General features: G+C 34.1%; 4 protein-coding genes and 1 non-coding gene across 5 annotated transcripts; 1 reads left to right on the top strand and 4 right to left on the bottom strand.

Moving 5' to 3' along the window:
* Positions 1–12,061: 12,061 nt before the first annotated feature.
* On the bottom strand, positions 12,062–12,469 carry LOC145572765 (uncharacterized). Its single transcript, XM_081631733.1, has one exon. It carries the CDS (start codon positions 12,467–12,469, stop codon positions 12,062–12,064), a length of 408 nt encoding a protein of 135 aa, XP_081487859.1.
* Positions 12,470–12,985: 516 nt separating this feature from the next.
* LOC145571547 (dehydrodolichyl diphosphate synthase CPT5, chloroplastic-like) lies at positions 12,986–14,734 on the bottom strand. Its single transcript, XM_081630582.1, has 3 exons — positions 14,606–14,734; positions 14,154–14,221; positions 12,986–14,011 (listed from the first exon to the last, which is right to left on the bottom strand). The coding sequence occupies exons 1-3, from the start codon at positions 14,618–14,620 to the stop codon at positions 13,567–13,569; spliced, it is 528 nt and encodes a 175-aa protein (XP_081486708.1). The 5' UTR covers positions 14,621–14,734; the 3' UTR covers positions 12,986–13,566.
* Positions 14,735–14,981: 247 nt separating this feature from the next.
* On the bottom strand, positions 14,982–15,544 carry LOC145572764 (cis-prenyltransferase 4, chloroplastic-like). The gene is made up of 2 exons (XM_081631732.1): positions 15,104–15,544; positions 14,982–15,017 (listed from the first exon to the last, which is right to left on the bottom strand). The coding sequence occupies exons 1-2, from the start codon at positions 15,542–15,544 to the stop codon at positions 14,982–14,984; spliced, it is 477 nt and encodes a 158-aa protein (XP_081487858.1).
* A 1,258-nt stretch (positions 15,545–16,802) lies between these two features.
* Positions 16,803–16,875, bottom strand: TRNAA-AGC (transfer RNA alanine (anticodon AGC)). The gene has a single exon. It is a non-coding gene; the product is annotated as a tRNA-Ala (tRNA).
* A 1,701-nt stretch (positions 16,876–18,576) lies between these two features.
* LOC145572763 (exocyst complex component EXO70H1-like) lies at positions 18,577–20,455 on the top strand. The gene is made up of 2 exons (XM_081631731.1): positions 18,577–20,133; positions 20,237–20,455. Exons 1-2 carry the CDS (start codon positions 18,577–18,579, stop codon positions 20,453–20,455), a joined length of 1,776 nt encoding a protein of 591 aa, XP_081487857.1.
* Positions 20,456–21,702: the final 1,247 nt, after the last annotated feature.

The following is a 21,702-nucleotide window of genomic DNA, read 5'->3' as shown; positions in this document are numbered from 1 at the left end:
CTTGATTACAGAAGCGGTTGTAATTTAAGTTAACTATGTGTAATATAATATTTACATACTTACACGTAATTCGTTATTTCATAAATAATGTCACATAATTTGTTAATACATAAATAATTTTAATATTATTTGTTTTAATTAAATTTAGTTCAACAATAATAACTGTGGATTACATAAGCTTAAATGCAGTATATATATATATATATATATATATATATATATATATATATATATATATATATATATATATATATATATATATATGAAGAACTCACTACCTCACTGACTATTCTCACACTCAACAGAAATAAGAACACAAATTAAGAAACACACAAACAGGAACTTGGGTCGAAAGGTTTAGTGGTTGATTGAAAACGAAGGTAGCTTGAGCCTACCAATCTCCAAGTATCTTCATGATACTACTCTCTCTTTTACAATTCCAATCACATGACCTTTCTTAAGACAAAACATTCTTATATATACAACTTATGGCTACACTGCCACTTAATTACATTTGTCTTTATCTATTGCCTTGTTACTACTCTGCTCCACTACTTGGTGTTGTTGTTGCCCTCAACCCCTTTCCTCAGGAATTGCAGACATTCAACCCTTACCTACTTTTATCCTCATATGGAGGTGGTGCCTGATTGTTGTTGTTGTTGGTTGCCTTCCCTTTTCTCTGATAGTACAGCTTAATTGACGGCTTAGACTTAAGTCATGGGCCGTCATATGGATCCATTACAATATATATATATATATATTTATATATAAAAGACTTAGAGTTACCATATTAATAATATAAACATAAAAGAACATATATTGTATTACCCCGTATTTTTAAGCCACTCACTTATTATTAGCAATGGATTTTTTCGAAATATTTTATTATTTGGTGTGTTGTCGAAGTGCACACAAAATTAAACCTTATCACCTTAACAAATAGCTAAGGCAAGTAAGAGTCGATCCCACGAGAAAAGTACGTCTAAAGTAACAAGTCACCAGATCCAAGTTCCACAAGAGTAACACGATTTGGAGGGGTGTTGATATGAGAAATCTAATCTAAAATAACTAAAGATATAATAATAAAAGGAGTTATAATTAAAGAACAAACAATCAATGGAGAAAACACTCGGTAGATAATCAGATTCCAGCCATGGAACTTCGTAAAATCATCGACACATTAATTAACCCTTTAGGACAACTTGAGTTATGGAACAAGTTCCTCTGTTTCCCCTTATTAATGGTTAGATTCGGTACGACTTTCACTAACCCTAACCAACAAATAACCCCTATACTACGAGCAAGGAATTTAACGTGTTGACAGCATTAGAAACTAGGAAAACATCAAGCCAAGACAACCACAACACTCCGGAACTTACGTGATTTGGCCTCGATCAAGAATTACTTTTCAATTAATAGAGTGGAATGTCCTCCTCTATAATTGTCTGCTACTTTATTAACATTCCCAAGCAATTACGGACTTAGTAGTATTAATTAGCAATAGAAATCAGACTCGAACAAATAGTTGCGCACCTACTTATAAGAAATCATCATTCATGTGAACAAAACAGTAATTCAAGAATATTCCAAAACATTAATTAATTATCATTAAAACCAAAATAACTTGTCTCAATTACTGATTACATGGCCTCCTCTAACTACTACCGAGCATAAAGAACTACTCACTCATGTTACAGAACAATGAAGAAGGGTTTTTGGAGAAAAAACATGTCGAGTTCCTCTAGGTGGTTTCTTCTACGTGAACACAAGGGAGATATGAATGCATAATGGATGGTTAATGGACGACTAACTCTGGGGTTTTTATAGAATTATGATAGAATTGTTCCCCAAGAGAAATCCCTAAAAATATGGAAGATAAATCCAAGATAAGGAAAGTAGTTAGATAGAATCTGTGAAATTCTATCTTTTGCCAAATCTTTTCCTAAATGATAAGATCTTCTTGTTATCAAATATATCTTCCTTCCAGCTGTAAATATTCAAGAATTATCCTTCAAGTAACCAAATATCACGCTGCAATGAATCTGGACATTTCTCGGACTGCCAGTAAGTTCCTTTGCGTCAGTGTCAGTCTTCTAGTTCCTCCGAAGGAACTCAGCATATGTTCATTCGCATTTGACATTGGCTCTTTTATTCTGTTCATCTTTTTATCATCCAAAATGGCTCAATAACCTATCAAAACACACAATGAGGAAATAAATCACAAAATACCAAAAACTTAGATAAAAGCACAAAAATGCTAAAGGAACTAACCTAAAATCTAGGGAACATGACCATAAAATGGTGTCACAAATGACACTCATCATTATTATACAAAAATATTTATGATTTTACGAAGATGATTTTATTTTTATGATTAATAAAAGTTTTAATTGTACGAGTCAACTCAAAATTTGCCGTATCCAAATCAAATTTTCAACCATTAATACTTCGTACCCGATTCAGACGACAAAGTATCAAATTCGCTTTTTATACACAAATTCAATTCATATGTGTAGTACACTAGTACTACACAAAAACAGTACGTCAACTTACCTATTAAAAAAAATATTATGGAGCTATGTCGGCAAGAGGGGGAAAACCCACCCACTTGCCTCCTTCATTGATGAAGGTTGAACAAGGAACAACACCACCACCACTATAAATAGCCATGAAGTAAGGCAAAACTTACTCCATCTTCTTCCTCCAAACTATCTCCTCCTCCTCCTTTCCTCTTCATCACCTCTTTCTTTCATTTTTCTTTAGATCGTGAGTTGGCCGGAGCTCCTTCTTACCAGCGCCCAACCACCACGACACTACCATCATTGCTGCCGCCACCTGCTGTCGTCGGCCACCGACCACCAAAAGCAGCCCCTCCTTCTTTGTTGTTGTTGTTGTTGACCGTAAGTCCCAAACAATATATATATATTTCCTTAAACTTTCTACTACTAATATTACTACCATATACTAGTGATAGTGTGATACTACTACTACGTACTGCTTCCACTTCTTCTTCCTACCTTATTATTATTATTATTATTATTATTATTATTATTATTGTTATTGTTATTATTGTTATTATTATTATTGTTATTATTATTATTGTTATTATTGTTATTGTTATTGTTGTTGTTATTATTGTGGTTGTTGCTGTTGATGTTTGCTATTATTATTACTTACATACTACTACTTACGTATCATTACAACTACCTTATTATTATTATTATTATTATTTATTATTATTGCTACTACTTTTGTTCTTTAAACTCTAGTGATGACTACGGTTGTCAAAAGATTGGTATATACAATAAGTATTGATTTCGTAAAAAGAATAGTACATTTGTCCATGCACAACTAGGTCGATGGTTAATATTGTCCTTGTGGCCATGGGTTGAAAAATATTTGATTAGAATTATTGGTTTGTTATAGGAGGAATTTCGGGATCGAAATTAGGAGTTTCGTACTTGTGTGCAACGATCAAGGTACGTACATGTGGCTAGATCTTTTATAAAGTGACTTTTATATGCAACGTGATTTACATGTTAAGTGATTTTGAACGATGTTTAAATGATTGAGAAATGTTAATTGATTTCGAACGACGTTTAAATGATTGTGAAATGTATTTCAGTGAAACATGTTTTAATTGTTCGATCCCAAATGTTTAAATACTTTATATAGTTGATTATAAACTTGTATTGATATTCAAGATGTTTAAAAAGGAAGTTTTATTGTTTAAATTATCCCGAGTATGAGATATTGGAAAGTTTATCACACTAGGCGAAAAAACCACTTAGCCACCGGTTCAAAACCCCCCTAAGCCACCGGTTTTGAACGGTGGCCAGTGGGGGGGTGGCAATAACCCCAAGAAAGGCCACCGGTTCAAAACCGGTGGCAAGAGAACATTGTGGACCCTTGAAAACCCAAGAAGAAGATTTTGGTCTTGCAAGTTCCGTTAAAATTTTTGAAAATTTTTACTACTTCGAAAGAAAATTGGGGGGAAAATGGGGGAAAAGGGTTTAATAATGGGGAAAAGGGGGGAAAATGAAAAACAAGGGAAAAGAGGGAAAGGGGAAAAAAAGAAAAAAGGGTCATTTATGTGGTCACGTGCACAACATGTGACTTTGTTTGGCCGGAAAAATTTGGTTTATGTCAGAGTTTGGTCAAAGGACCCCCTCACAATCCAGTCCTCATAAAAAGACCTTTTGTGCCATTTTTTTCATAAAAAAACTGTTCCTCACAAGGTCGACCACTTAAAACCTTTCTTGCAAATTTTTTTCCTTAAAAATAATTTTAGCTTAGCAATAACTAAGGAGAAAAGAACAAGGCCTTAGGGAAACATCGCAGGTTCTCTTGGTATGACAAACGTTTATGTTCTGTTATCAAGGGCATGGATGGTTGTGCTGTGGTGCATCAAACAATCTTTTATGATGCTGTCCAAGCTAGCGTGGAGGCTAAGATGTACTTTAACGGTGTTCATGGATCAATAGTTGTTCGTTATGAAGCCTATGAATACCTAACATCTTACGAAAACAAATACTTCAAGGCTAGGCTTTACAACAGGAAGAAAAAAGACTCTTCATGGGTAGTCAAGGGTGATCGATAACATTCCATTACCAAGATATTTAGTGGCCGTACCTAGAAATTCATCTCTCATCATTGAAGTCGACTTAGTTGCAACTAGTGCTTCGATGGGGTTTCAGTTCCTCTTAAAATGATGACAATGTTTATAAGAAAAGGCAGCAAGATGGACCAAGAAGAATCATATTGACATGAACGAAACTTGGTTCAAACAAATTTTCAAACTTGAAAGCCTTTTTATGTTTTTGTTTTGTTTTTTATGTTACATGAATCTATATGATAGAAAATTGGCCTATCTTGTGTCCTACCTCTTAAGCGTATTGTCTCTTGGAGTGTTCCATTTCCTTCGAGGTTTAATGTCCGACTTAACAGCACCAGGTGATGAATTTGTCTTAGTTGGAGAATGAGATTTTGATGAAGACGACGACTGAGACTTATTGTTACCTTGATGAGCCTTGACTGTTAGTTTTATCGAACCTTTATCTTCTTTTTGCTGCACAGTCTTGACTACAGCACCTTTGCCCTGCTTCTGAGTTGGTTGATCAACATAGACTTTGGAAATGGTTGTTTTAGTCCTTTTGATAGTCGATTTCAGTGAAACTTTTGCGCTTGCACTTGCCTTGTTGCTGCCTGCACTACTTGCTCCCCTGTTTTTGTTGACTGTTGCGAGTTTCGTAGACATTTTCCTTTCTGTTGTTGATTCCAACCTTCGAATTGGTTGTTCTGTTGAACTTTTCTTGTTTGGTGTTGCTTGCATTTTCTTTGGTGATAGTCTTGTTTGTATCTTTGAATTTGCCTTCTCATTCCCTGTTAAAACTTATTAGTTTGACCTTAGAAAAATGTTAATTAGAATGATTTTGTATTGTCGCGCAATATAATTATAAGCTATATATATCATACTCGTTAATAAGCAACATGACAATCTACATGATTGTTTATAGAGGCGTTTATTACCTGGATTAGGACTAGTGTTAGAGTCCTTGAGAATGCCTAGTGCAGCAGCTTGTTTAACTAGCTGCTGCATCTGAGCTCCCAAAACATCATCCTTGTCGGATGAGCTTGATCGCGTATAGGAGGGCCGTTTCATCTCTACAACCTCTGCTTGCACCTTATTTAACGAGCCATGGTTGGATGACGAATTCAAGGAGTACATATCATGTCTAATTGCGCTGCAAATAGAGGTTAGATTTGCAACTGCCAGTTCTAACTGTTGTAACCTCATTTGGTTGATGTCAGCCACACGACGAATCTCTTTAACTGATGTTATTAAAGAAACCTGTTGATCATCCTTACACTTGCTAGCTTCATCTAACTTACTGCTGTTCCTCATCTGAAACTTGTTAAATCTAATCAAGAAGATTGCATGACATTTGAGATTTTGATCAATGAACATTATTTTTCAAAACCATGAAATATATATGTAGTGCAATCAGAAATTTACAACTTTTACCTGCAAATTCTGCTAGCCGAGGCTAATGAATTAAGTTCTGATTGATATTAACCGCCTTTTAGATCTTCTGTATGTCTTCAATTTGGGCTATAATGTAGCTAGAAATATTTCCAAGGAGATTGATCAAGGCAAAAGAATGTACGTACAAACTAAATAAATGACATTATTATCGAACAAGTGTTACAACATTAACACGTATATATACAAGAGAGACATTCAACATTGAAGGAGATCAGCTAGTTTAGGAGGTATGCAATTCTGGTGAGGGCCTCACGTTGTTTTTGTTGCACACATTGACTCACCTACCGACTACCGTACGTGTAAGTATGTAACTTCATTGGTTATTGGCTTCTCTTGGTTTATATGCATATTGTAGAATTCAATTTGGCAGGACAGGAATTAGGCCAGCAGCCGGCTACTAAGGCCTGCTAGGATAAATATTAACAAAGTCATCAAGATTGAAATTTGACATGAACGCCGGAGATTAATACTATTATGATAATAAGCCGGTGTTGCCTAACAAACTAATACATCAATTACACAAGATAGTTGTTATTTTGACCTTTTGCTATAGCATTGACCAATGTATACGAGGAAAATTGGTTTAATATATAAAAATTTCACCAGATACACCTAAGTTATTTTTTTATTCACCATATACCCATAAAATTTTTCAAATTCATCATATGCCCTTGAGTTTACAAAAATTGTTACAAAATACCCAAATGAGTTAACGGATTAACTCCGTTAGTCATTTAGGCTTAAGTTGCCACGTGGCAGCTTATGATTGGTTGTCATTTATACACTACTAGAAAACAGGTCATTTCCGACGGAACGGTTCCGACGACCACTAAAATCCGTCGGAAAGTACGAAATTTCCGACGAATTTTATTTCAGTCGAAAATCCGATGGAATTGCAATCCGTAGGAAAATTATTCACTTCCGACGGATTTTCCGTCGGAAATGTTATATTTTCCGACGGATTTAAATTCCGTCGAAAGCTACCGACGGAATTTACATCCTTTCCGACGGAATTTAAGTTAAAAAAAAAAACACCCAAAACCCTAATTTAAACGGCGCCTCTTCCCCCTTTTATTTTACTGATACGCTCTCTCTCCTCTCTCAGCCTCTCTTTTGCTTCTCTCTCCTCTCATCCTCTCATCTTCTCTTTCTGCTCCTCTCATCTCCTCTTCTCCTCACGGATTTCCTCTCTCTTCCCTCTTTCATTCTCTATTTTCTCACGGATCTCCTCTATCTTCTCTATTTTCTCCTCTTCTCTCTTCTTCCCTCACGGATCTCCTCTATTTTCTCCTCTAAATTGAACTCAAAATTGAAAGCTTTAATGAAGGTCGGCGCCGATGGTTCTCTTTCTCACGCCTCTCCTCTTTTTCCTTTGCTCATGGTCTTTTTAGTTCATATTAATGGTTTATATGGTCAAATTCGACCATGAAATCCCTAGATCTAGAGGTTTCATGGCCGAATTTAGCCGTATGAAACCAAATTCGAGGAGAACTCAAGATACAAGTTGGTGTTAAGGTATGTTATCCTGATTTTAGTTTTTTCTTTTTTTTTTTGTGTTAATTTTTTAGTCGAATTTTGGATTTGTTGGTTGTAATGGTGGTTTTTGGCAGCAGTATTGTGACTTTTTTTTTTGTTTTTTTTTTAATTTTTGGGTGGTCTTTTGGTTAGAACACTAGATCTGGGTTTGGTTTGGGTCGTTAATGTGGATTTGGGTTGGTTAGGGTTAAGTGGGGTGGGTTAGGGTGGTGGGTTTGTTTCGGTTAGGGTGGTTGCTGGGTTTTCTGGGTTCTTCGGGCAATGGATTGTGGTGGTTGGTGGCGGTGATACGCCGTGCCGGTGGTGTGCGGCGTATTTTTTTTTAATTTCTTAAAAGAATTTTCCGACGGAAATTCCGTCGTAAATTTCCAACAGAAGTGTATCCGTCGGAAATTTACGAAGGATTTTTCCGGCACCGGAAATACCACCTTCGACGAAAAATTCCGTCGGAAATCCGTCGGAAAAGTGTTTCCGACGGAATTTCCGACGAAAAAGGTGCTTTTTCCTACGAAGCTTTTTCCGACAACCACTTCCGACCGAATTTCCGTCGGAAACGTGTTTTCCGACGGATTTCAGGGTTTTTCCGACGGAATTTTTCCGTCGAAAATGGCCTGTTTTCTAGTAGTGATATTATTTTAATTTTAAAATAAATATTTAATTAATTATCAAAAAATAAAATAAATAAAAAAACCCACCAACCACAACCCAGCCCTAACCACCACCTGTGGGTGCGGATCTCGCCTGAACCAGCGCCGACGCCACCCTGAACCTAACTCCCACCAGCCAGTGCCCCTTTGCCGATCACCTACTCCCCTATCCTAAAACCCCCTTCTCTCTCCCTCGAAAACCCTTCCCCTCCCTACTACCGGTGTCCAAACTACCGCATCGGCGAACCCAACCCGCCCCTCCCTTGCCGTCTCCACCCCCTGAACCACAACGTCGAACCCCAAAGTAAAAAAAAACCCCAAAATCGAAACCCTTGATTTTTATTTTTAGGGTTTCGATTTTGGGGTTTTAGGGTTTCAGGGTCCCGATATTTGGGTAAGGTGGGCGGCGACGACTTGGGGAGAGGACTTGGGTTGCCAGCGAAGGGGCTCAGGGTGGTTGCGTCATGTTAGGCTAAGGTGGAAAGAGGTTTTTGAGGTTCAACAAGAGGGAGGGGGTATGGTGGTTTAAGGGAGCGGGGACAAGTGCGGGGCCAGGTTGAAGGGAAGGGCGCGGCGGAGCGGTGAGGAGGGTCTAATCGCCGATGGTAGGGTGGTGGCTTTGGTGGCGGTTGTAGGGAGATGGCTGGTGGTGTGGGGGTTAGAGGTGGTGTTTTTTTTTTTTTTTTTTTTTGAAATTTTTTTACTACCTCTATTACATATTAGTTGTAACTTTGGAATATTTTATGTCTCACAAATAATACCCCAAAATTGCAACTAATATGTAATGGAGGTAGTACTTTTTATTTTTTTATTTTTTTTATTTTTATAATTGTTATTTAATTAATTTAAATAATAACCAATAATTAACATGTTTCCACGTGGCATTTAATAACCCTAATGACAAACGGATTTAACTGTCATTAGTCATTAGTCATTAAGGGCGTTTGGTGACATTTTTGTTAAACTCATGGGTATATGGTGAATTTGAAAATTTTCATGGCATTTGGTGACATATCCATTTAATATAATACAGAATACTCCTTATTAAGTTTCGTCAATATTCTTAAAGACTAAGGATGTGTTATGCTCTACTATTTTACATATCGCTATAACTTTATAAACCATCCATTAATTTTACAAAGACGAGCTCATTTTTTCATTTTCATACGTTCTTATCAAAGCAGTGAAGAGTGAAGAGAGAAAACTAGTGAAGTTCTTAATTCACCAAGCAATATTCAGCTCATTTTTTCATTTTCATACTTTTATCAACAAAACCATACTCCTTACTTTTTACATACTTTCCAATAATGTGTGAGAAAGGCAAATAAGACTTTTCAATTAGAGCCTTATCTACAACAATGGGTTTTCCTCCTGTTTACGCTGGTGGCTCAATTGAGTAAAAGTGTAAAACAGAAATGAGAAGTACTTAAGTGGCTATACTATTTCCTCTCTTCTTTCAGACTTTTTCCAAATAACTTTATGTCATCTTTAGATTCACCAAATTCGTCAGTTTCCACACATTGTTAGCTAGAATAATTTGTGGTGATTGAAATAGTTCGTAGTACCTTCAAATAGTCTCAATCAAGAAATCATAAACTACAAGCCATCACAAATTCACATAACCAAATGAACACCAATGATTGCTTCTCTGTTGCCTCTACATGATGATACATAATTGCGTAATTTTTGGTCTTAAGGGTATGCACCATTTGGGAGAGTACGAGCACGCAATCAATCGATTATCTATATTTGTGTTGATAATCCCTTATCCTATCAGATAATCTAACTTAAATCCGAATTATTAAAGTTATTGAGAGAAATTTGAACTCGAACAACCTAAAGTCAACTCAATTGGACTCATATATCACATTATTTTGTAATAACATTAAGTTCTATATGTTTCTGATAGTTATCAAGTATTAGTGCATAATTCAAAATCTAACTCAAATTTGACTTATTGACCTGAATTGTCATCCCTAATCTCTATTTTGTGTCCAAATCGAGTGCAAAATTAGGAGTAGGTTGTGAAAAAGCATGCTAATCTTTTTTGTAATCAACGCTTTGAAATCAGCACTTTTAACGGACCAAACTATTAAGGGACCTATGATATACATCGTAGATTTTGAGTGGGGGCTTAAAACGAGTGGAAGTCTAACGTAGCAACAATAATCGTATTCATTCACTCCCCTTATGGTATGTAGTGGAATGAGTCAGCAAACAAACACACTCATTCCCACTAACAAAGTCACAACCATACATTTGATTTAGCCTTTCTAATTCAATGGTTCATTTTAGTTTCCCATATAACACCAATTGTTCATCTTTTTTGTGGAATCAGAAATTTTGATTAATTATTTTTTTAACATGTATTGGGCACATAGGACAAAAGAATTTAAGAATGTCATTTTAAACTGCATAACAATCTACACGAAGTGGACCATGTCGTAAAAAAAAATTGTGTTTGTACCACTTAAACGTGTCTATTATCTCTTAATATTACCAGGCACATCTAATTCATTGTGTCCACATTAACTATATTTTTGAGTTAATTGCTATGGGTATTGATTTATTTAACCTATTTAATTTATTTTTGTACAATAAAATTTTATGTCCATCCTTTTTTATGTTATTGTATCAATAAATCAAGTATGGCTAACCTTGGAGTTACTACGAATAGTTACTAAAAATTTGAAGGATTAACCCATATTGGGCTAACTAAATCACTTTTAGATTGTGTACGTGCTAAAATAACTCTTTTTCATGGAGTTTATTATTAAACTAGTATAATTTTTTTTTTTTTAAAAAAACCATATAATTATTTGTTCTTATTACTCGTAAAGTAGTTTATCATAGATTGACATGATACTTGATATTCAAATCTGGAGTAACTTCTAAAAAATAATGAAACATTTAGAAACTCTTTACATAGTCGCATTTGTAGTTTCATCACTTTGAGTGAGTCACAAAGTAGAGTACAATTTTAATATGAGCTGTATAAAGGAGGGATGAAGTTAGCAACCGTATTTCCTTGTTACAAAGTAACCTACTTATCCAACACCACCTTTCCATGCAAACAATTTTAGATAACGTGAGTGTTTGGCAAAGTAATTGTTAGGATAGCTTTTAGTGGTTGAGTTAGTTTTTATGAAAAGTTACAAATATTAGCTTTTGAAATAAGAGGTAACTTTTGAGGTACCTGTTGAAAATTTAATCTATAGTTTAAAAAAAAATATATTGAATTTTACATGTAACAGTTAGTTAACCGCTACTTTACCGAACATTTATACCTAAATTATCTACTTTCACGGCTAACAACTTGTTGACAACTAACAGCTACCTACACAGCTAACAACTACATACCTTAACAGCTAACAGTTAGCTTCACAACTACATTTTGCCGAACACGACAGTAATTGTACGATTTAACTCAGGAGGCCAAATTAAGAAGAAATTTAAATGTTTCACGTGTCATATACTTATTTCGTTTCAATTTATTTGCCATGCATATATTCAACAGTCCAAACATGAAACATCACCTATGACTAACAAGACTTTATTTGAAGTATTACATAACTAGTAATCTATTTGGCTGATAAACATAATCTGTTCATTTATACTAGGAGATTGCATCATTTGTATGTACATACAACAAGCTAAAAGAGGATGAAAATTAAAATCACAATAAGTGTGATAATAATATACAAGTATGATCTATTATAACAAAACAAACAAAAATATAACCAAGAGTATATACTATATATATATCATCATATTCATCAAAGATGATTTTTATTAAGGTATACAACTATGTATGATTATAAAAAGAAAGCTATTAATGCTCAGAAACATCAACTTTTGCAGTACATGAAAGCATCCTACGGATCATAGACAAGAAAGACGCATAAGAAAATTCCTTTACCTTTCTAAATATCACCATACTACTACCCTTATTATTCCTAATCATAACCTTATAACTTTTATCATCATAATCTCTTTTATAAAGCAGAGTAACTCTGTCTTTAACCCTGCTTAAGCACTTCTTAGCCTTCTCAATGTTCCCATCACTCTCTTTGTTCTCATCCGGCCTCGAAAACGTGTAGGCGGTTCTCAAGTACAACTGCCTGCATGACTTGCTATCAACCACCGTTACACCACCATTAGATTCTATCGGTTTCGAAAACCGGGAATTGGCTTTCGGTTTGTATACAGGATTGCTTGATATGCAGGTCGAGGAGGACATAGTGTATAAGTTGATTTGCTTCTCTTGGTAGGATAGGGAAAATAGCACTATACAATAGATCTTGGTTGAGTGGAAATTTTTGTTATGGTATGTTATGAGTATTTATATGAAACATGTAATGTGACTTTGCTTTATTTTTATTTTTCATTTTAAGCTTTTTATGATTATTATGGTGTTGGTATATTTAGGAGAATAATGGACGTATTGCTTTGGAAGGTAGTAAGGTGTGGAACCCAAATTGTAAGGTGGATAAAAAGCTTTTATTTCTAACTTTTTTTTTTGCTCTTTGAAGGGACTCAAGAGTTGAACTTTTTTTTTTTTTTTTCAACCTTAGGTTAAGGTGTAACTTATATAATGGGCTACTTGTTACTTTGTTAGTTGTTTAACAGAATAAATTGACCCTCCATCTTATTTATTATTATCTAGGACAAGGACTCGTGAAATTTCTTAGATTATTGTTAATTTGTTACTATATTATATATGAGGAAGTTGACAAGTTGAATTATCTTTGTAAAAGAGAGGAGGAAGCTATTTTAATTGGTTTTCTAGTAAGCCAAATTGTAAAATTTAGGAAAGGTAACAAAGGTGGTGTTGATTATTGTCCGTAACTCTATAAGTGTGAATGCATACTTTATAAAATCAGCTTTATTTATAGATATTTTATTAAAAAAAATGGTACTTTATTGGAGAGAAAACGTGAGAGTAGACTCTTGAATCCACTCTTTAAAATGAAGGTATATTTCCTTTTTAAATATATTTATCAAACTCGAGTAGAGAGGAGAGAATGAGAGATTGAATATTGTCAACTCTGTATGACAATCAACTTTCCTAGATTTATAAATTTAAAAAAAAAAAAAAAAAAAAAAAAACTACAACAACTTTGTCTTTGAATTTAAAGTGTTAAAATGCACATCACCAGATCCAATAAACTCACAGGTTCTCTGCTGTAATTTAAAATGGTTGCAGCTCTCAATCAAACAACAGTTCAAAACTTCATGCACACTAAACTTACATTCTGAATGCCAAAAAGTTCAAAGCTCAACAAATACATAAAAAATAACATATCCTCATCAAACACTACAACATACATCAATGCTTCATAATCGGCCTCCAAACCGTCTCCCTCTCGTCTGATAAGACTCTAATGCCGCTACAAACTCTGATTCTCCGAATTCAGGCCACAGTGTTTTAGTAAAGTAGAGTTCAGAGTAGGCCAATTGCCAGAGCAAGAAGTTACTGATCCGAAGCTCACCACTTGTTCGAATGAGTAAATCAGGGCAAGGAGTCCTCGTTATCTTAGTCTCTAGCTCCTGCTCGATATGAGTTTCAGACACATCGTTGGGCTCAATCAGGCCATCTCTAACTTTTTTACTGATGTTTTGGCATGCTTGCACAATGTCGTTCTTTCCACTGTAACTAACAGCAAAGATTACATGTGTTTTGGTGTTGTGTTTCGTCGCTTCTTTTGTGTGTTCTATTACCTCCTGTAAGGAGTCAGGGAGCAAATACGTATCTCCGATTGTGGAGATTCTTATTCCTTGCCTATTAAAATCTCATGAAATTAATAAGCTAAAATGCAAAATGATGAGTTGGTACATGAAATTAAATGTCTGGATTTATTAATCAACTGAGAAAGACATACTATATCATAGAGTTGCATATTCATATTACAGAAGGTACTAACCTAATGATATTCTCGAGTTCATCCACCAACATCTTATGGAACCGCCACATCAAAAACTTGATTTCTGCCTGCAACACATGGTTTTTGATGCTCAGTACATAATTAGCCATAAAATACTTGTGTTGGGAGTTTTAAACACTGCAAGATTATGTTTTATGCACCATATCATCAGATCATTTAAAGCCACAACAGAGTTTCTTTCTAATTATTTCTTGGAATTTTGTCAGCTAACATAAAATTTCATTTGATTTCTCTTCATCAAGTTTTTAGGACAATAGTTAAGACAGGAGTAACTTAAAAGATGTACAATGTCCATTATTAGAAAATTGTTGAAAGAGTTACTAGGTACCTTTTCAACACTAATCTACATAGTACAAAGAAAGTGAAGTAGTACCTTATTAGATTAGCAAATCCTTTCAGATGAAAATATGAGGAAATAATTCAATCTTTACCTGATTTCGAACCATAAATACACCATTGATACAAGCAATTATCCAAGTTTGAATCCCTCTTATTAAATAATCAACCTTGTACCCTTTTGAGGTCTAAAATAAAGGTCAAAACTCACAATTATCAGAAACATTGATTTCTAAAACAAGATATTGATTCAATTTAGTAATTTTTGTACACCTTATTTATACTCGTACAAGTTTTTCTTTCAACTTTAAATGATAGCTTAAGTATTCCTACGGTATTAGTCACTTTACTAACCTTAATGTTAAATCTTATGTGGTATAGAGTATTTTATACTTCGTATTAAGTTCAAAATAATGACAAAATAACGCGCAACAAAGACACATTTTTTTATAATTATATCTTCTTATGATATCATAATGTAGCAATGAAAATATTGTACTTATGAACCTTTTTATGATAAAATAAATATTGAATGAACAATGATCAACAAAATAAATGAGAAAAGCAAAGGGTGGAAAGGGAAAAGCACTAACTTCGGGGCGACGCCAATTTTCAGAAGAAAACAAGAAAAAAGTGGCAACTTTGATACCCCATTTAGCGCAAAGGCCCATTACTTGAAGCAAAGTCTTAAGCCCAGCATCATGTCCTGCATCAGATCCAAGTCCTCTAACTTCAGCCCATCTTCTATTCCCATCCAATATCAGCGCCACGTGTCCTGGCATCAACTCTCGCCGGAGACTCGCCGGGAGCTCCGTCGCCGGCGACTTTTCTGGTGAGATCTCAATATCTCCTCCAACTTTAGTGGCCGTGGCATTTTCGACTTTGGTGGAGAAGTGGGTGTGGGTCCCACGATCCGGAGTGGCCCCGCCGAGCGAGTGATTAGGGAGGTAAGATTGGAGTTTAAGAGAGAGATTAAGAGTTGAGATTGAGAGAGGAGATGAAGCTCTTTGGAGCAATATTCTTAAGAATGTCATTTTATTTCAATAATGAGTTGTAGTTTAAGGATCTGGTGCTGCAGCCTAATGGCCTATTCTAATTACATTTGTGATTAAGATCTAACGGTATTCATTTTTAATATATGACAATATGGCATATTCTTTAGTTAAAATGATTGGCACTTCGATAGTTATACTAGTCAAAGCACTAGAGGAGTAGAGAGGTCGGCTTAAGTCGTGTAATTTAAGGGTGCGCTTGTTTCAAACCTTTACATTAGTCGTTACTCTTGTTAGGCCTTGTTTAGTTCACCTTATTTTTACTGTTTCAAATCATCATTTTATGTACAGTTTTTTATTGCTAAATATCTTTAATTTCGCAATGAAAAAAATTATGAAAATCATATATTAATAAAATACACATTATTACGAATCTAACAAGACCTCACTTGATATATTTTTTCCGTATAGATTATCGCATATTTAAGGTCAAAGTTTGGTCAAATCTGTCATTTAGATCAGATCAGATCAGACCACACCAGATTAGATTAGATTAGACCAGATCATATAGGTAAAAATAAGGTGGACCAAACAATGCCTTAGTTAGGAGTTCATTAGAAATATATTGTATTTGCTTCGTATGAAACTATATTGGAATTCATTAGAAACGAATTGTATTCACTATTGTATGTAATGTAGCAAAGTATGCTGGAGAGCTAACGTGAAAATAGACTTTTAACTCCATTTTAAAAGATGGAGATATGTTTTTTTTTTTCCAAAAATTATATTTTAACCCGCGTAGAAATGATAGATTGAAATATTAAATATCAAAAATTTGGGGCCTATTTACTGAACTGAACTGAACTGAACTGAAATGATTGGAGCTGGACTGAACTGAGCTAAAATGAATATTTTATGAGAGAAGGAAATTAAGAGCTGAACTGAATTGAACTGAAATTAAGCTGAAGTGAACAGGCCCTTGGTATGACGGTTCATTTCCTAGAATTGATTTGAAGAAGGCTAGTTAAGAGTAAAAAAATTTTGCTCAATTTTTCATTACTTAGCCCAAAATGATTTATTTAATTACATTATGGTAAGAATACAATTAAAAAAAATTGTTATACCATAGGAATAGGAAAGCTTTTAAAAAAATCAAGCACGAAAATAACAACCACAGTGGGAGTCGAACCCACGACCTTTTGATCCGAAGTCAAACGCGCTATGCGGTCTTATTGATGATATAATTAAATAACAACAAACTTTATTGAATAATATTAAATTAAGAACATTCAATGAAAAATGGAGATGCGGGGTATCGATCCCCGTACCTCTCGCATGCTAAGCGAGCGCTCTACCATCTGAGCTACATCCCCTTACTGTTCATTATAATTCTGTTAAACTTAAAATAGCAATTAGAATTAATTTGACCCTTTTTTTTGGTCATGAGCATAAAGAAGTTACAAACTACTCCGTATTAGAAAAGCTAATTAAAGCACATAATTCATATTTTGTATATATGATACTGTATATATGATGCATGGTTCGTTCTATAGTTAATAAGTCAATTGATTAGAGCATTATCATCTATGGCCAAATTTAATTGAAATTTTTTGTCTACCACACACCTACGTTGCCTACATAGCGAATGAATTGTAAAAATTCTCTCTCTCTCTCTCTTTTTTTTTTTTTTTTTTTTTTTTTGAAACCAAAATTATAAAAATTCTCTCTGAATTATACTAACATCGTATCTATTTCACAAACACACATGCACTCGGTAAAAAACCTTAGATCAGTTAATAGAGCTAAGAGTCTAAGACTAAGATAGCCAAAAGTTAACTTTCAAGTTTCAACCTCTAGCTGAAATTATATTCTTAAATTATTTATATGTTTTTATACAATATGTTGATAGCTCAAAAAATAACTCTCATGTGCTTGCACTTATATCTAAACTTGGATAAGTAATAATATATATATAGGAAGACTATTCAATGAATACAATAAAATTGTAGCTATTATAATTAGTTTTAATCTTAGCCCTATATTTTTAGGGAATAATCTTGTCTATTCATTCAATTGACTTTGACTAAAAAAAAAAAAACAGTTTTTGTTTTTAAAAGATTAAACTGAACTTTTCCATTGACGAAAATACTTGCAAATTATTAGTTTAATGGATTCTCCCATCTCCATTAAAAGCTAACATGTGATGATAGTTATTCTAGGACAATACGGAGTGTGTATTACTAAGTTCATAATTTTTGTATCAAATTTATCAAAAAATGATTCATCCTTCATTAAAGAAAACCAGAGAAAGGAAGGATAAAATTTAAGAAGAAGATAAATTATTGTGAGACTTGCCTTTAATTTTCACTTTTCAAGAAACCAATCATTTGACATTAAAGATAAAAAAATTGAAAACATCAAGTAGGATAAATCACAGTAAGTTTTATCGTTGAAATTTTTTTTGATCTCATTTAATTGTTTTTTTTTTTTTTTAATAAGGTTTAATTTATTTTAGAGTCAACTAAATGGATGGATATGATAAATTTTATTAAATGGAGGGTTGAGATTCATTCAGTTACAATGGCCACAATTTTATTGTAGTCATTTGAAAACTATACTATTCGTATATATTACTTGTATATTTTTGTGATTTTTATTTCATGATTAATTATTCTATATAAATACAATAATATATGAATGGCTTGCTGATATGTTGATGTAAAAAAACATATTATTATCGGCCATTATTTTTTTTTATTTTTTTAGTTTTTTTTTTGTAATTTAAAGGTTCATTACAAAATAGTCAAATTCATATTAACTCTTCATTTTTCATCCTTAAAATTCTCATCTCCATCATTCATTCCTAATTCTACGTGCTTTCTCCCTTAATCTATCTTCCAAAGAACAAACTTCATTTTAGATCGTGAAACCTCATACATTCAAATTAAATTCATAGTTTCTCATTGTTGTTCATATCATAAACTTAATTGCCTTAATAAAAGAACTTCTCCCACAAACAAACCATCAACAACAGCTTTACAATACATGCAATAATAATATAATCATCAACAATCATGGAGGACACCATGGAAGCATCAATGAGAGTGATCATGTCATGGGATTACGAAACCTCCGATATAAGCCCCAACACATCACTCTTTAACCATCATAGCCGCGAAGAAGTACTCGAATTCATGCGAGCCGTGAAAAACCTTCACGCAGCCCTCCAATACTTCTGTAGCACCTCAAACTTCTCCTACCATTATCCTTCGCACAAGAAGATAGTCTCGTGTCAAAACTTGCTTCGTGTGGCAAAAAAACGCTTGAGCACCGAGTTTTTTTCTCTCCTTAAGGCCAATAGTAAGCACCACATTGATTATTATTCCGTTGTTGAGGGGGGTCACTCTATATTCTCGTCGAGTGACCCCTCATCAAGGTGTTACAATAACAACAACAACAACAACAACAATGACTTGGCCGTTTTCACCGTGTCAAATAATAATTATCACGAAGACTCGACCACGGAGGAGGCATCTACTATGGCGGACCTTAAGTTGATCGCGGATTGCATGATGAGTGCCGGGTTTGGGAAGAAATGTCTTAAGATATATAAGCTTACGAGGCGCTCTTTCGTCGAGGATGCCCTACTTAAGCTAGGTGCACGTAAGTTGAAGAAATCACAGGTTCAGAAATTAGATTGGGGGACTATTGATGCTAAAATGATTAAATGGTTGAATTCTATAAAAATTTGTGTGAAAATATTTTCCCATGAGAAGAATCTTTGTGAACATCTTTTTTCTGCGTGCACCTTGCCATCCGTTACGGAATCATGTTTTTCGGATGTTTGTAAAGAGTCTGCCCTAATTTTATTTCGAATCCCTGGGAAACTTGCAAAACACGCAAAGAAATCCCCGGATAAAATCTTCAAATTCCTAACCCTTTACGAGGGGATGTCCCAAGATACCTCGGAAATTGAAAAGATCTTCTCGTCAGAGTTCACCTCAGTTGTTCGATCACAACTGAGGTCCTCTATAGGACGAGTGACTGAAGCCGTGAAAACAATGGAAGCGGATTTCGAGGCACATGTGTATAAAGACTCCTCAAAGGGCGTAGTCTCTGGAGGAGGGATCCACCCTTTGACCAAATATGAAATGAACTACATGGTCAACCTTTCTTATCACGCCTCTGCATTGGACAAAATCCTTGCAGATTATCCAGTAAGCCTGCAGTTGCCGTTACCAGAGAGTTATTTTAAAGGTGAAACAATGTCGTCTCCTGTGGCGTTACATTTTGCATGGCTAATATTGATATTACTTGGTAAGCTAGATAGTAAGTCGGAGCTTTACAAAGATGCATCTCTTTCGTACCTCTTCTTAGCAAATAATCTTCAATTTGTTGTAACAAAAGTAAAGTCCACCAAACTATATAACGTGTTAGGGGAAAAATGGGTAAACAAACATTCCTCTAAAGTGGTACAATATGCTGCAAACTATGAAAGGATGGGGTGGGGTAGAGTGATATCTTCATTACCAAAAGATCTAACGGTGGAGATTTCTCTTGATAAAGTCAAAGAATGTTTTAAGAGATTTAACGTTGACTTTGAAGAGGAGTATCGTAAGCAGGTGGAATGGGTTGTACAAGATTCAAAACTAAGAGACGAGATGAAAAATTCAATTATTAGGAAAGTTGATGCGAGATATCGAAAGATGTATGATAAATATAAAGTGGTTTTAGCAAAGAGTAGAGAAAAAGGAAATTGATTCTGTAGTCAAGTTTACCCCTGAAGATTTGGAAAATTACTTATCCGACTTATTGGATGGTCATGAAGATGACGACGTCGTTTCACCTTCTATTGAAAGAGGTGAAATGACGTTGCATGATAGAAAAGAAAATCCAGTTCTTCAACGACGTAGTCAACGTCTTCTTCTTTTAGTTCGTCAGCATCATCATTAGTACTTATTTAATGGAGTTTATCATGTCTTTGTTTAGGTGACATTTTAAATTATAGTGTAATAACTATCGTTTGAAAATACGATTTTTTTTCAGTGATATATATATATATTGAAATCAGAATTTGAGACCAATTGCACATGTTTTGTACAAGTAATTAATAGGCCAAGCATATTTCTAACCAAAATTATTGAATGCTAATTAATTATATAGTTAGTAATTAATCATGCATACCATCTTTATGAATTGAAGTAGGCACTTGGCAATTTATGCATGGAAGATAGATGTTTTGTGAATGTAATCATACATATTTGATGATGTGCGTGTAAACATTTAGGTACATGCTATTAGCTTTGAATTATGGAGTATATAACTTGTATGTTGTATGAAATATCTGCCAATTAATAGTATATAAAATATGATTCTTCCTTATCTTAATATTTTGCCAATTTTACATTCCTCACTTTGATTTATATGGTGAAATAATTTCAATGCAAAACATGCATAGTTGTGTAAAATCTTGTTATTTGCCTCAAACTAATAAATTCTAAAATATCAACTTCTTGTTTAATTTTAATTAGTTTCTTCTTAATAAGAATTAAGGAAATTAATATGGCGAAGTAGCTAGTAAAAATTACAATGTACAGAGTACTTCATTAATGATAACAGTAAATATATAAATGTTGTAATAAGATATAGAGGAAGTACTCCAATTCCGTATTAAATTAGAAACCAGCTTCAATTAAAGTTCACCTGCAAAAGTAAAGTGTTCAGTGTTCCTTACTAGTTCCATGCAATGAAGAATTTACTGTTCTAATTAAAATTCACCTGACCAAAATTTGAAGACTGTCAAAGGGTAAAAATAATAATAATAATAATAAATACTTTGCTGTACTAATAATTAAATCATTAATTGCACACCTCCTTCTACTACCATAGAAACATTAAATGAACAATTTTAAGTGTACTAGTAAAACACGAATCAGGTAAAACCTACCATACCAATGAAATAGCTCTGTTAATAATTGTTGCCTTTTCTTTGAATTCATTATCCACTTTTCTCTAAACCTTATGTAACACTCTACTACTAGAACTTTCCTATCACAGCTCGTCTTGTTTGTGGCCACTTATAAAAGAACAAAGTAACACATATAATACTGACTAAGTAACCCCTGTAATACTAACTGAGTAACCCCTATAACTCTAACAGAGTAACCCTATAGCACTGATCAAGTAACCCCCTAATGTGG

This window comes from Chenopodium album, chromosome 12 (genome assembly GCF_948465745.1).
Source record: "Chenopodium album chromosome 12, dcCheAlbu1.1, whole genome shotgun sequence".
Classification (NCBI taxonomy): domain Eukaryota; kingdom Viridiplantae; phylum Streptophyta; class Magnoliopsida; order Caryophyllales; family Amaranthaceae; genus Chenopodium; species Chenopodium album.
The sequence above is the reverse complement of the archived record's forward strand: the minus strand, read 5'-3'. Positions and strand labels throughout refer to the sequence as shown.

Bases quoted from the DNA above. Each gene is read 5' to 3' on its own strand.
- LOC145572764 (XM_081631732.1), bottom strand. From the start codon at position 15,544: ATGACATTCTTAAGAATATTGCTCCAAAGAGCTTCATCTCCTCTCTCA. The intron at 15,018-15,103 runs GTTAGTGCTTTT...TATCATAAAAAG, and splicing joins AAAATTGGCGTCGCCCCGAA to GTTCATAAGTACAATATTTT.
- LOC145572763 (XM_081631731.1), top strand. From the start codon at position 18,577: ATGGAGGACACCATGGAAGCATCAATGAGAGTGATCATGTCATGGGAT. The intron at 20,134-20,236 runs GTTGTACAAGAT...AAGTGGTTTTAG, and splicing joins ATCGTAAGCAGGTGGAATGG to CAAAGAGTAGAGAAAAAGGA.
- LOC145571547 (XM_081630582.1), bottom strand. The intron at 14,012-14,153 runs GTTAGTACCTTC...AGATTTTAATAG, and splicing joins GAACTCGAGAATATCATTAG to GCAAGGAATAAGAATCTCCA.
- LOC145572765 (XM_081631733.1), bottom strand. From the start codon at position 12,469: ATGTCCTCCTCGACCTGCATATCAAGCAATCCTGTATACAAACCGAAA.